The following is a 14,962-nucleotide window of genomic DNA, read 5'->3' as shown; positions in this document are numbered from 1 at the left end:
GGTCATTGTATATAGCATTTTAATCCAAACACAGATGCTTATAAATGCTTAGTATTGTTTTATAGCATCTGAAACTATATTAGGCACTTCACAGGCATATAAAGAAAGATATTTAGATTGTAAGCTCTTTGGTGCAGGTATCATCCCTTAGTTCTGTGTTTGTACAGTCCCTACCACAGTGGGGCTTAGTCAATGACTGTGTGGCTCTTCGGCATTATTGCAATATCTAGGGGCACGGGTGAATTCTCTGTCACTTGCTGTCTTTAAGTCAAGACTGGATATCTTTCTAAACTATATATTATTGCTGAAACAGAAGTTGTGGACTTGGTGCAGAAATTATAGGGTGAGGTTCTTTGGCCTGTGCTATGCAAAGAGGTCAAATTAGATGGCCGCTTCTGGCCTTAAGAGTTGTGAATCTGTGAAAACAGATAATAAGTCTCTGCCCCAAAGAGCTTAAAATATTACTGGAGACAAGAGAAATGAAGCCCTGCACCAAGAGAGCAGGGATGGGAAGAGGCAGAGAAGGATCATGAGTTCGCTTTGGTGGCTAGGCCCACATCTTGGTGGCATTTTCTTAAAATAGATGTTTTATTTTATTGCAATAGGATTATGATTAAGGCTAACTTTTTGCTTGGGGTTTTTTTGGTTAGTGGAGGTAGAAGGGGGTAGTGGAGGAGGAGCTAAGGGGAAAGAAGAATGGAGGAGGATGACAGAAAAGGTAGGAGAGAAAGGGGAAGAGAAGACAAGAAACTGGCAAGGGAATGTGTGATCTGGTAGCAAACATGGGAGACAGAAGGATGAGAGGAGCACAGACAGTTAGACAGCAGGTGTAAATAAAAACAGTCCTAAAGGTATGTTTGGTGTTCTGATTACATCTCCTTGTGGCTGGTGTGTAGTATGTACATTACATGGCCCCCTGCTCCAAATTCTGCTGCTGGAAGAGTGAGCAATGCTCTGGGAGCTGGAGCTTTAAGCTCTTCTCACTGCTGCTGGGGCAGCCTCGTGTCCTCAATGACTCCTGGGGAATCCAGGGAGGGGTGTGGTGATGGAAGCTGCAGTCCAGCCTGCTGCTCCCTGGTGCCAGCATACAGCCCTTGGCTTCATGGAAATTTAAGTTGAAAACCCCTAATTTCCACCAGTGTGTAAACCTTTAGAAAATAGCAGCTCCCCAGGGTCCTTGGCAGAAGTGAGTGGGGCTTTTTGCCACAGGGCGTAACTCATCACATATGTTTTAATGAATTAGACCTACAGAAAGAAAGGAGTGAATTCTTCCCCACTTGTTAATTTCACTCTCCCTACCTCCATTTTCTGTCTCAGTTTCTCCGCAGCCATTTGTCTTGTTTTACTGCATAGCACCAATGGCCTCTTTTTTTAATCACAATTCTTGCTTTCGCCTCTCGGAGCAACATGAGCAACTGGTTCTCACAGCTCTCTCCGACTTGTTTCTTCAGATCACTGGACACATGAATTTCTTTCAGAATTCCATTGCCTTAAGTGTTTCTCCCCCAGCATATTGATCATTATGAGGTTTGGTCTGGTCTGGTCTGGCCTAGGGAGGAACGTTGGCCCACTGGTTTGGGCACTAGGCTGGGTCTTGGAAGACATGGGTTTCATTCCTTGCCCTGCCATGGCCTTCCTGTGTGACTTGGACTAGTTAGTTAGTGTCTCTGTTCTTAAGTTCTCTACTCATGGGGATATTGCGAGGATAAATACATTACAGACAGCATAGAAGATGTGTAGGGCAATGAAGGCCATATAAGAACCGTAGACAGAATATGTGTCCGCCACTGCTATTATCACAAATCCTGTCCTCAGATGCATGTATGGAAGTCCTGTTGATATGTATCAAAAGCAGATTGGGCCACTGTTCTTGCCTTCTTTTCTTCACATGCCCCTACCTTAGTTGCTGAGTTATTGCCCTTTGAAACAAAAACCTATAGCCATGCTACTTTAGCATTCAGAAAACTCTGAGTCCCTGCCCTTCTGCTTTAGAAGCCACCATCCTGCAACAGATGCAGACGAAGTATTGCAGTCATGCTCACCTAGGGCATGATTGTGTGATGTGCTTAGCATCATGTTGCAGGAGGCTCTAGTCAGATTGGGCCCCCAGTGCAGAGAGGAGCCTAAAAGGAGAAGTATGGTACTTTGCAGGCTTCTGAGATGCGAGTGGTGCAAACTGAGGAAAGGACTATGGCCCCTGTCCTGCAAAAGGAACAACGTAGGTTGAACCTTGCACTACATGGGGTTCCACTGAAGTTCAGGATCCACCCATGCAGAGTCAATGTCAGGATCAGAGCCTGCAATGACTGTTAATGTTATTATTGACTTGAGCCAGAGCCTGCTCCCATTAAAGTCAGTGGCTGCTTTGTCACTGACATCAGTAGGAGAAGGAGCAAGTCCATTGTTCATATATTCCACTCTCATAAAAATTGAGGCATGTTCTCAGTGCACAGGATGGGGCACCAGGAACCTCTGAATTCTAATCCTAGCTCTGAAACTGACTCGTACTAAGGCACAGGGCAAGTCCCTTAACTTCTCTGGGTCTAGTTTCCCCCTGTGTAAAATGGGGATGAGAACACTGGCCTACCTCACAGGCATGCCTGAGGGTTCAGTAGAGTGTTTGTGCTTGAAGATGCAAAAGCATTGTCCAGCATACGTGCTTAACATATTGTTAATCCTATATTTGAACAGAAGTGTTATCATTTGTTATTTTGTAGTGGCCAAAGTCTGGTAGGCTGTTCTTCCTCCTTCTCTAAAGTGAGCATAATATTTGCTCTACATCATAGGGCTGTGTGAAGCTTAATTCATCCTAACCTACAAGGCTCTTCATAACCTCACTTCCAGCCATCTCTCTGTTCTCATTTCCTCTAGACTCCTCCCAGTCATTACTTCTTACATCTCCCAAGTCTATTCTTGGCAGATGAGAGCAAGGAGACAGTATCGTAAATAGGGTGCAGTATGGGAGAAGGCTTGAAGCCAAGTCCCTTGTCCTTCTTAAATCCCTCCTTGCACACTCTCCTCCAAGCAACTCCTCATCATTAATAACTTCCACGCCCTCCTCCTCCAGAAATTTTGTCCTGGGTTCCTTTGCCCTGTTTTATTTAGACTGTTCGGTCTCTGCAGCAGGAAATCTTTATCTAGGCGCTCTGTAAATGTACTGCATTGTGTACGGCAAGGGGCCAGAGTGTGATATGCTTGCCCACATTAAATGGCCCCTTTCTTTTGGAGTAGCCCCATTGTCTTCAGTAGGATTACCTGCAAAGTAAAAATACTACTCAACATGAATAGTTGTGGCAGAACCTGGCCCTTAAACTCCTCAGTACTCGTGAGAAAACCCTGTGCTTTTAAACCCAACACGGCAGGTCAACTTTATAAATATCATGAGCAATGATTTTTGCATTACTGTGGGCATTTTGCTTTGAAAATTCAAAAGCTTCTTTACATGAAAAAGATTAAGGCCATGGGGTTTAAAATTCAGTGTTAAGCATTTGCAAATGAAAGCTACCAGCATAGACATAATTCTCCAGACTTTCATGTAGTAAATGTGCCTTTTTAAGGTTCAGTGATTTAAAAAAAAACCCCAAAAGTGTTTGAATAAATGTTCAGCCTCCATCTTCCACAGGATATAGTAGCTAACAGTTTTAAATGCAAATGAGGCTCAGTTCTTTTGTGTGTGTGTGTGTCTAGCTCTAATTCCTAGCTCTTTTAGTTTCTCTCAGTTATTGTGGTCTCTTTGCTCCCTGAGACAGAAGGGCAAGTGGCTCCCTCTGACTCTGACAACCGCGATGCTTCATTAGTCAGGTTGTAGGAGGTACAGTGACAGCTGTCTAGCTCTCATCCCTCTCCTGGAAACTTAGCATATCAGCTCAGTGACACATGGCCCTCAATTTGAGTTGCTTCCTGAAATCTTCCATTTGATAGCACAATGCCACAGAGCTGCCAACTTATAAATGTACATTTGAGTAATTGTGCAACACTGTCTTGTTTTTCTTCGCATTACCAAAAGTTCTTTTGACGGGAACCTGATGATCCTGTGGCCTGATTGTCTTTTATATTTTTTTTTATGTACTTGTTTTTGTTTTCAGTCCTCTAATCTCTATCGGAAGATGACGAACTAACTCTGCATTCGGATTCAATTTTCTTTCAATAAATACTCTTTAAAACTTTCTGGTTTGGCCTTCTAATATGAGGCCTGAGTCTGGGAGGTAGGGAACAAGTCAAGGTAGTCTCAGCTCCCAAAGTAAATAATGGGCATTACACAGAATTGGGCTGGGGATGTTGTGAAGGCCAAAACTATAATAGGGTTAAAAAAAGAACTAGATATGTTCATGGAGGATAGGTCCATCAATGGCTATTAGCAAAGATAGTCAGGGAGGCAACCCTATGCTCTGAATGTTTGCCAGAAGCAGGGAGTGGATGACAGGAAATGGATCACTTGATGATTACCTGTCCTATTCATTCCCTCTGGGGCACCTGGCACTGGCCACTGTCGGAAGACAGGATACTGGGCTAGATGGACCTTTGGTCTGACCCAGTACGGCCGTTCTTATGTTGGCCAAGGGATTCTATGAATGACCGTGGAGACCTGCATGTTGGCAACAAGCACAGTTTTGGTCTTTTTACATTTAGCTATATGACTTTTTTTTTTCCAGCTCCTGAAGTGCTGGCCCAGAAACCCTACAGCAAAGCGGTGGATTGTTGGTCTATTGGGGTAATCGCATACATTTTGTAAGTATCTGTTAATTTTATAACTATAGGATCTGTAACACATACTCACCTGTGTATATTTTTCCTCTTATCAAGGGAAGCTCATCCCTATTGTCTGAGTCCACAGTAGTTGGAAAGGATATGGGAGTCAAGATGGAAAGAGTCTGGGAACCCCTGGGCACAGGGACATGGTGATGCAGTGGTCATTCCTGCTGACTAGGTAGCTGTGCCTATAACAGTGCTGGGGATCAATGGGCACCAGCTGAAACCTGCTGTGTGTGTATGAATGTGTGAGGTCAACCTCTAGTGGCTGGCCTACAGGGAAGAGAAGGGACCTGCTGCTTGTGTTATCTATGGGAGATTCCCTTCAGCTCAAGTGAGGAACGCTGAATTATAAATGTCAGCATTCTGGGCCCAGCTCCCTGTGGGTGTATGTGGGTTAGATAGTAATTGTGTATGTTGTCTGCAGCCTTAGATTCCTTTCATCAATTGGCATTTGTACCATGTGTGGTTCCTTGAAACATGTTTAGGCTGCTGCAATAGGCTGGCTCAGATAGGCCGAACAGGGCACAGCTAACATGACAAACTTGTTCTCTTTGTACACTGAAGCAGGGAACAACCCTATTGCTACTAAGTATAACAGAAGCCAAGTTAGACCTGTTGATGCTTATATTTCCAGCGGTGGTATTTTTCCATTTTATACAAATGTCACAGTCAAACAAGTCTGCAGCAAAAAGTGACTAAGTGCCACAGCATCAAATTGTTCCTACTTGGTTCCTTTTCCCTTTGTGTAAACATTTGATGGCTTGTCAGCTTGCGTAACTTTTGCGTAATGCAGCACAGCTATTTTCGTCTGCACACCATATAGTTGCTGCATTATCCATTGCTGCACAGTGCATATTGTTTGTCTGTCAACTGCATTTTCTTTTAGTCCCGAGTATAAATTTTATGACCTGTTTTCCCCAGTGCCACCCAAATGGTGGTTTACTTCTTCTTTTTTAAGTATATTGCACGGTTTTTTTGAACAACAACAACACAATCTTGAATAATGTCAGTTTTCCGACGCTTTTGCTGTTCTGCTTGAGTGTCTGCAGTGTTCTCCTCTGAAAACATTGCTGACTGGTGGATTTTCCTCAGAGCAAGTTTTAACAACGGAAGGAGGCAATAGAATTTTGCAGAGAGAATTAAAGCTATTGGCACTGCTAAATCCTTAGAGCCAAATCCTGCCTTTTGCAGTCTCAGGAGCACTGAAGGAGCAGAGCTCTTCCGGGCAGGATGGACATATATTAACTAGGGCTGTCAAGCGATTAAAAAAATTAATTGTGATTAATCGCACTGTTAAAAATAATAGAATACCATTTATTTAAATATTTTTGGATGTTTTCTACATTTTCTAATATATTGATCTCAATTACAACACAGAATACAAAGTGTACAGTACTCACTTTATATTTATTTTTATTACAAATATTTGCACTGTAAAAAACAAAAGAAATAGTATTTTTCAATTCACTGCATACAAGCACCGTAGTGCAATTTCTTTATCATGGAAGTTGAACTTACAAATGTAGAATTATGTACAAAAAAAAACCTGCATTCAAAATAAAACAATGTAAAATTTTAGAGCCTGCAAGTCCACTCAGTCCTACTTCTTGTTCAGCCAATTGCCAAGACAAACAAGTTTGTTTACATTTGCAGGACATAATGCTGCCTGCTTCTTGTTTACAGTGTCACCTGAAAGTGAGAACAGGCATTCGCATGCCACTATTGTAGCCGGCATTGCAAGGTATTTACGTGCCAGATGCACTAAAGATTCATATGTCCCTTCATGCTTCAACCACCATTCCAGAGGATGTACGTCCATGCTGATGATTAGGGCCCTACCAAATTCATGGTCCATTTTGGTCAATTTCATGGTCTTAGGCTTTTAAAAAATAGTAAATTTCATGATTTCAGCTATTTAAATCTGAAATCTGACAGTGTTGTAATTGTAGGGGTCCTGACACAAAAGGAGTTGTGCGGAGGCTGCAAGATTAATTTTTTTAATCACGGTTAATTTTTTTGAGTTAATCGCGTGAGTTAACTGCGATTAATGGACAGCCCTAATATTAAATAATTCAGAGATCACTGGGGATGCCATTACTCATTAATATTCCTTTAAAAAAGAGTGGTGTTTACTGCCCTCAAGCCCTGCCACCTAACAGCTGCAAATATGGGGCTGCAGGGCCCAAGGCACATTGCTGAGTGAAGCACTCCTCCTCATGTGTTTTCCTGAAGCTTTGAGTCTTAGGTTAGTAATAGAGGGACAGTCTAGCAAGGTTTTTCTGTCCATTTTTAAGTCAAGTCCTCAGTCCTGCCTATGCTAAGCTTAGTACTTCAGCCTGGCTCAGAGGCTAGATGGTAGAGAACAGCAGGCCAGAGGCTTGGCCACGATTAGCATCTCTTTCCCAGTTACAGTTCAGTGTAGAGTTTTTACCATAGAAATACTTATGTGTTGTTACGGCTACACACAAGCAGGCCTGGCTAGTGCTGTCTAGTTATGCAGAGATAAAATCAGTCCATGTTCTATCCATGTCCTCAGCTCCATTCAGCCATGGCCCATGCAATCAAATGCTTTTTGCTGCTGATGTTTCACTAGTTGCTTGTACGCTCCCGAATACCCCTGTTTTATTATTAGTTGTGTCGGAAGGCAGAAGCTGTGCTCATGAAGACGATCAACAGTGAGCCCCCCTGCAGCACTTGGTTAAGAAATACATCCTCCCAGTGATCTGTGTGTAACTGTCAGATGGAAGGTTTCAGTCCCTTCCCTTGACACGTGGCTCAAGCAATGTTACCAATATACACTCTTTTCACACCAGTGAAACTGTGTGTTTTGCTGGCATCAGTGCAAGAGTATCTCCTATTTGTTTTCAAAATCAATGTGTGCTTGTGTTTTTCAAAAAAGATGCACATACTGCTCTGAAGACTTAAAATTCCACTACCCTATCGGGAATTTCCTGCCCAGCAGGGTGAAATCCATTGAATAACAACGAGGTCCTATAAGAAGAGGTGGAATTTTAAGGCTTCTGGATTATATATCTAATAGGAATCTAATTTTTACTATATACATTAAAAAGTATAATAATAACAATGATTTGCCATACCAGCTATGACATAATGTATTTGCCACACCATTACTCAGACATCCCATCTCCAGTAATACCCAATACCTGATGCTTTGAAAGAAAGTGGAAGCCCCTGAGATGGACTTAGCCAATGGTACATGTTTGGTGAAAAAGAGAATGGGATTCCCTCCCAGTCTTCATAGTAAATAGCCCTGCAGGCTTTTTGATACCACGTTGATGGGAACAGTATTAATGCCTGGATGAAGAGAGAGTGACCAGTTTAGGATCTTCAGCTAAGATGATAATTGGCCTGAGATGAGTGACTACATCTGACTTTATACTTGCATTATTCGCTCACACTTCCAGAATAACTCTCTCAACCAGGCAGAGAATGCTACTGTATCTAGACTGGCTAAAAAGTTCCAGTGGGTGAAGGTGAAGCCAATACCTGCTTAACAAACCAGGCTGTTAGTTCCAATCATTGTGTGTGTTGAGGGGGGTGAGATTCAAAGTAATTTCTGGGCAGAACAGAAAACATTTACCAGAGCTTACTTCCTCTTAGCATGTCACCGTCGTTGGATTTAAAAAGATGGCAGTTTAGGGGAACCCAATTCAGAAGCAGGGCATAAATGAAAAGTGTTATAAAATATTGTGACTGTTAGTGATTTAACTACATCCAAACAGAAACACACACTCTCCCAGGATAGTCTTGAGCTTATGATATTGAGAAAACAGGCTATTTCTTATGCATTGCTATTTTTGATGAATATTTGGCTATATAATAAATCATAACCACACAGAAAAACGTAACCCTGATATGTGAAGATGTCTTAGGAAATACTACCCTTCTTTCAGTGCCAGCTTCTAATGCTTTTTTATAAATCAGAGCCAGATTTCAGTATCTGCCGCAATGGAGTTTTTTTAATCAAAAACTCGTTTTATATAAAAAGTCATTACTCACAAGAACTAATTTTAGCAGCTTGCAACTTCCTGTTATTCCAGTTGTAACATTTTCCAGTTTGAAATAGCTTCATTGTTGGGCTCCGTTTCCCACTGGTGACAAGGCAGTTTTGGTATGTGTTCAGTTTAATAGAAAAAAGAGTGAGAGACTTTATCAAATTCCTATCCCATGGGTTTGGACCCACACGGACAAGCTCATGAATGCCAGGTGGCTAAAATTCTGGTCTCTCAGATTCCTGTACATGGCAAATTTTAAGTTAATGAAAGCAAAAAATAGAAAATTGCATTATAAAGTTGAAAAGAATCATGGGCTGCAGCATGTTCTGCTTGAGCCTCTGATTATTTATATTTAACAAATTATTGATAGAGTAACATTGTTACTGTTTTACTATTATTATTTGTTAAGCAACAGTGATCTGTAGAAGGCAGTCCCCTTCCCAAAAACCGTGCCATCCCTGTTGTTGGGTTGTTTTTTACTTTGATGTAGATGTGCATGAAATGATACTAATAACTTACATTATATAACACTTTATCTTGAAATGTTCCCAAAGTACAGTACAAAATGTAACAACCTGATATACAGGAAATAATTCCCACTACCACTGAGACAAAGCCCCCTACAGGGAGAATTGTGGCAGGTTTAGTAATACCAAGCGTCACTACCCAATACCTTAGGAGAGGAAATGAGCAACGACATCCATTCGACACTCCAGGGGGAATTAATGAAAGCAGAATGTGGTTACCCATATTGGAATTGGCCAGGATGCCAGAGTTAAACCCTGGGAAAATACAAGCCAAAATCAGCCCTTCAGTAGCTTCATTATTCTTGTTAATGTGCTCAGTGTTCTCCATATTGTTGTGCCCTGGAGAGCTGTACGGTTCAGAGGTGGTAGTGTCAGCCAGAATGAGTGTCTCTGCTCAAAATGAGAAAAATACATATATTCCAACAATAAGTAACACTTGGACAACTTCCCGTACAGGGCATTGCTTCAAAGTCAGACCTGTCTGCCCCAGGCCTTACCTCTACCCATTACAGAGTGTAAAAGGGGAACACTCACCCCCACTGCTGCCTTGGGGACAGGCATGAGTGCAGCAGGTGGTTACCCCTTTTCGGTTATAGTCCTGTCCTTCAGCTTCTCCAAGTGCTTCGGGGCTTTCATCTTATTATGGGCACTTTGCTGGTCTGGGCCCTTGAACAGTCAGGGTCTTTCCCAGCTGGACTCTACTGAGGTAAAGGCTTCTGTTGATGCCCTGTCTTTTGGGAGTGGCTAGGGGAGGCTGGGTCCACCCTCTCCCCCGGGCTCCAATCCAGGGCCCAATGGTGAGCAGCTATGTCCTGCACGTTAGGATGCTGTGCAGCTGCCCCCTGGACCACTTCCTATCCAAATTGCCCTTCTGCTCATGGAGTAAATTACAGAATCCCAAATAAAGTCTCTGACCTTCCCAACTCTCTCCTTTGTAGGCCTGATCAGGTCTGTTTTCCCAAATCTCAGGCCACAAGAGCTCCTGGGAAGTAATTCCCCAGAACTCAGAGCAGAGTTCTGCTCCCTTCCACTGCCTACTCTCCTCTGAGCTGTTCTACTTCCCCTTTTAAGCCCTGTCTCCAGCTTGTACAGACTTTGCAGGTGTGGCTGGGCAGGGCCGCTTGGGCCCATTGCTGCTCCTTAACCCCTTATTCTCTAGTGTGGGGTTTATGCACCCCTCACACAGAGATTTCAACATGTGCTATTATATCAATAAAGAGTGTGCATGATTTACCCTGGTACATTCTGCACTGCAAGCTATACACTGACCATATGCATGTGACGTGTAGAGCCTCTCCTGTAAGTGGAATCACAACCATTGTGCAGTGGGAACTTGTGTAGCTTGTTTTGTTTTGCTTTGCTTTGGTAAGGAAATAGGTACATTAAGCAGGCCCCTACAGCACTTTCCCTAGAACATCAGAAAACATGGTTCTCTTTTGCAAGTCCAGCTGTTTTTCTCATATTAGCATCCCATTTTATTATTTGGTTACAGGTTGGGAGTAAATTTGGGGAAGGGTGGGAATGGTAGACACAGAGAAAACATAAGAAACAGCCAGTTGCTATTTCTGACGTGGCAAGACCCTTAAATAGTCTTTAAAGTGCTTATTCCTTTGGTGAAACTTCAAGAAAATGATGACAGCTAACAACTGATTGAAACTCCCCCAGGGTGAACTAGAATTTTCCCACTGGAGAGAGATTGTGTATTTTATTTTGACTATTCACATAACTAAAGAAATATAGCAAAACCCTCTGAAAAGGAGGTCATTTTTTTCACACAGGATCTTCACAGGGATTTTTTGCTAAGTAAGGATCAAGTAAAAACTAGGTAAGTACCTTGGAATTTTGCCCAGAAAGTGGAATTCCACTACAACTTACTGCCATCATAAATTGCATGTGGGATGACTTCAGGACTCCGAGCAGGGTCCTTTCCCATTTTGCCTTGCCAAGCCAGTCTGTGCTCTGTGTAAAATCCAAACTCATCTCCCTTCCTGGGTTCTGGCTCTATTAAACAGATTATAGATTCATAGATCTGTAGATATTGCGGTCAGAAGGGACCATTATGATCATCTAGTCTGACCTCCTGCACAATGCAGGCCACAGAATCTCACCCATCCACTCCTGCAATAAACCTCTCACCTATGTCTGAGCTATTGAAGTCCTCAAATCGTGGTTTAAAGACGTCAAGGTGCAGAGAATCCTCCATCAAGTGACCCATGCCCCATGCTACAGAGGAAGGCGAAAACCCCCCAGGGCCTCTTCCAATGTGCCCTGGAGGAAAATTCCTTCCCTACCCCAAATATGGCGATCAGCTGAACCTTGAGCATGTGGGCAAAATTCACCAGCCAGATACCCAGGAAAGAATTCTCTGAAGTAACTCAGATCACACCCCATCTAACATCCCAATAAGATGACATAAAATTCTGCTCACACCTTCTCTCCATGCTTGGCTTCTCCTGGGGTTCCTCTCTCAGGGCTGCCCTGCCCACACCCTATATCATCTTTCCCTAGAAAATTGCTGCTATCGCCGATATATCCAGGTAGAGGTACTGAGCCATCTGGCTCAGTGAGTTGGCAAACCCACTTACTCCTAACAGGGTGGGGTGTTTCAGCTGAACACTACCAGCCACATACAAGCACTTCCCTAAGTTCAACATTAACAGAGTTTCACTCTATGCCAGTTCACCTATTAGCAGGTTCTGTTGCATTGCCCATGGTGGGAGGACCCTGGAAAAGTGTTAATGTCAGGGATAGTTAATAATAGCTAATCAGCTGGAGCAAGAGCTTGTTCTTGCCCTGTGATGAGAGGAACATGTAAATATCTGAATGGAGCGGGGAAATGACTCCCTTAGTTCTGGACTTGCCAGCAGAGCTGACCAGATGCAGAGAGTGGAGCACATTCCTCTAGAGGATGGTGCGCATGCCCTCCTGGAGGAGCCCTGGAAGGGACTACTCCTGCTGAGGGAGAATCTCTCCTTAAGCTCTTTCTTGGGCATATGCTTCTGTATGGCTCCCTAGCACAGGGCAGTATTTAACTGCCACCATCTGTCCCTGCAATTACCTGAAGGCGGAACATTTTTCAGCCATAAACCTCTGTAAACCCAACTTAGCTCTTGTACCTTGGCCAAAGTAATCAGTATACAGTACACTTTAAATGAGTTATTACTCTCGCTAGAGCCGCCTGACAGGACATGCACATGCCTGTTCACTGGAACAGGAAGGAGCGTGCAGACCACGAGAGCCAGGGTTTGTAATTTCCTCAGGACTTTTTTTTGTTTGTTTTTTAAGGAGGATACTGGGAAATGCAGGAGAGTGGCCAGGAGGTATGAAGCCTCTTATATCTAGATCCCAGGATAAGAGCCCACCCAAGGAAAGAGTGATATATTTCAACCACCCTGTAGATTGGTTAAAACAAAAAGTTAAATAAATAAATAATAAATAAAATAAAAATAGTGAAAAAAATAAAATGTTGAAATTTATATAACTAATTTTATGTACCAGTTATGTACATTTTATTTAAATAAGTAGCTCTACTCCCTGCAGCTCAGCAATACAATTCGGTATAACCCACAAGTAGCAAATGAGCCATTCATAAGTTTCTATTTTCCGCCCGGTCATTCTCTGCTCTTACAGGTCTTCAGTCTTCATTCCCAATATTCCAATATCGTTGGGAAAACACCTTTGAGGATGTGAGCCTGAGGCTCCTCAGTTCCCAAGTCTCTTCAGCCCTTTTGAAAATGTCACCCTTAGTGCGCCAAGGTGGGTGAGGTAATATATTTTATTGGACCAACTTCTGTAGGTGAGAGAGACAACAAAAGTGGGTCCAATAAAAGATATTACCTCACCCACCTTGTCTCTCTAATATCCTGGCAAGGGTGAAAGTAAGGGGGTACGGGCCGGTATGGCCAGTAAAAGGTAGCCGCCAGGACCAGCCCATACCGCTGACTTTAAAGCGACCACTGATGGTGGGGGGGGGGGCAAAAGAATTAGCTGCCCCGGGGCCACGATTTAAAAGGGCCCGGGGCTCTGGCCGCCTCTGCCGCTACCGCGGCTGTGCCAGCCAGAGCCTTGGGCCATTAAATCACCGCTGGAGCCACGGGCGGCGCGGGCCAGGGAGCACAGATGGACTAGCTGGGGGATGCTGACCCCCCCAGCCCCACCCCTTCTGCCCGAGGCCACGCCCCTTTCGGGGGGGCCAAAGCGGTCCTGTACCGGCAAAATCTGCATTTTACTTTCACCCCTGTATCCTGGGACCAACACGGCTACAACTACACTGCTTACCAGTAGTGTGTAGCCTGCAAAGTGAGCAGCACTCTCCCACTCTGGCATGGAAAGGCTACAGAGTAGAGCGCACACACGGAGAGAGGCTAGAATTCTAGTCAGTTTCCTTTCTGTGTGTAAAGTTTTAACCACTATCCTTTGCTGAAGAGCGAAACTGGGTAGGTTCCTTTGTATCAAGAGCTCTACTCCTGAAGGTAGCTGCACAAGCAAGATAACCATAATGGTATTATTCAGGATGAATAGCTTCCTCTCCGTGTGTGTATCATGGAGGCATGATCAGTCCCTGTGACTGTGGGCTCTGAGCATTGATATTTGCCATAATAATGTACGTTATGTTAATATTCTTAAGCAGTCATAGAGTTAAGTAACTATGGCGCTTTACCCCAGTTGTCTGAATTATTTTTATTTTATGTTTTCATTGATCAGGCATATGGCATGTTAGGTCTTGTTTAGATGCATACATAAACGGTTGTGATCATCTGGTCTGACCTCTGCATAACACAAGCTATGGAATTTCACTCAGTGATTCCTGCATCGAGCCCAATAACTTGTGAATTAGAGCATGTCTTCTAGAAACACATCCAATCTTGATTTAAATGTAAGTGCTTGGCTGGTGTGAAAACATCTTATCAGCCTTTGATGAGGACACTTGCCCAAATGGGACACTTGTCTGCGGCAGAGTACATCTGGTTTGAAAGATAAAAGGCCAGATTTCAACTTCAGTTATAGTACAGTAAATCCAGAGTGACACTACAAATTCCCATGGAGTTACTCCAGATTTATTCTGTTGTACCTGAGATCAGTATATATCTGGCCCAGTATATAAAATATATCTATAAAGCAGACTGAATCTTCAGAGTTAACAAAATATTGATAATTTTACTCTGTGTTAAGTGGGTTTAAATAACCTCAAGGGCAGGAAGCTGGCTCTGTGTTATACATAACGCTACTTTTTTATATTTTACAGATTTTTTTCACTTACTCCTGTTGTTGCTACAGAGTAATGTTTCAGCTAAATCCTTTGTTTGTTTACAATGGCTGGCTCTCTTGAATTAAATACTTTATTTAGGTTAATCATCCTGGGGGTTAAGAAAACGTTATGAAAATATTATATGAGTTCTGTATCGGACAGGTGTGTGAAAGAACAATTCACATCAGGGGCTAAAGAGAAGTGTAATCGGGGTGCTTGAATTCTCATGACTTTTTTATGAGCTGCCGCCCTGTCAAGAGTTGCTCCGTCATGGGATGGGCATGGGCTAACTTCTCGTGGTCTTTTCTTTCTCCTTAAGATATCGGCAGCTTGGGCCAGCAAGTCAGAAGCAAATTCTTTGTGTGGGAAGGGTAGAAGAATAATGCTGTGATGGTTGCAGTAGTCTCATTTGCTGCCTT

General features: G+C 43.1%; 1 protein-coding gene across 2 annotated transcripts in view; it reads left to right on the top strand.

Moving 5' to 3' along the window:
• Positions 1-14,962, top strand: part of CAMK1D (calcium/calmodulin dependent protein kinase ID) — a 370,342-nt gene that overhangs the window by 316,784 nt on the left and 38,596 nt on the right. For both annotated transcript variants that reach the window (XM_074942617.1, XM_074942618.1), the window contains one exon: positions 4,653-4,728. In XM_074942617.1, coding sequence (XP_074798718.1) covers positions 4,653-4,728 — 76 coding nt within the window. The remainder of the gene's footprint in view (positions 1-4,652; positions 4,729-14,962) is intronic.

The sequence above is a fragment of the Natator depressus genome, chromosome 1 (genome assembly GCF_965152275.1).
Source record: "Natator depressus isolate rNatDep1 chromosome 1, rNatDep2.hap1, whole genome shotgun sequence".
Taxonomy (NCBI): Eukaryota; Metazoa; Chordata; order Testudines; family Cheloniidae; genus Natator; species Natator depressus.
This window is presented reverse-complemented; position numbering and strand designations above follow the sequence as displayed.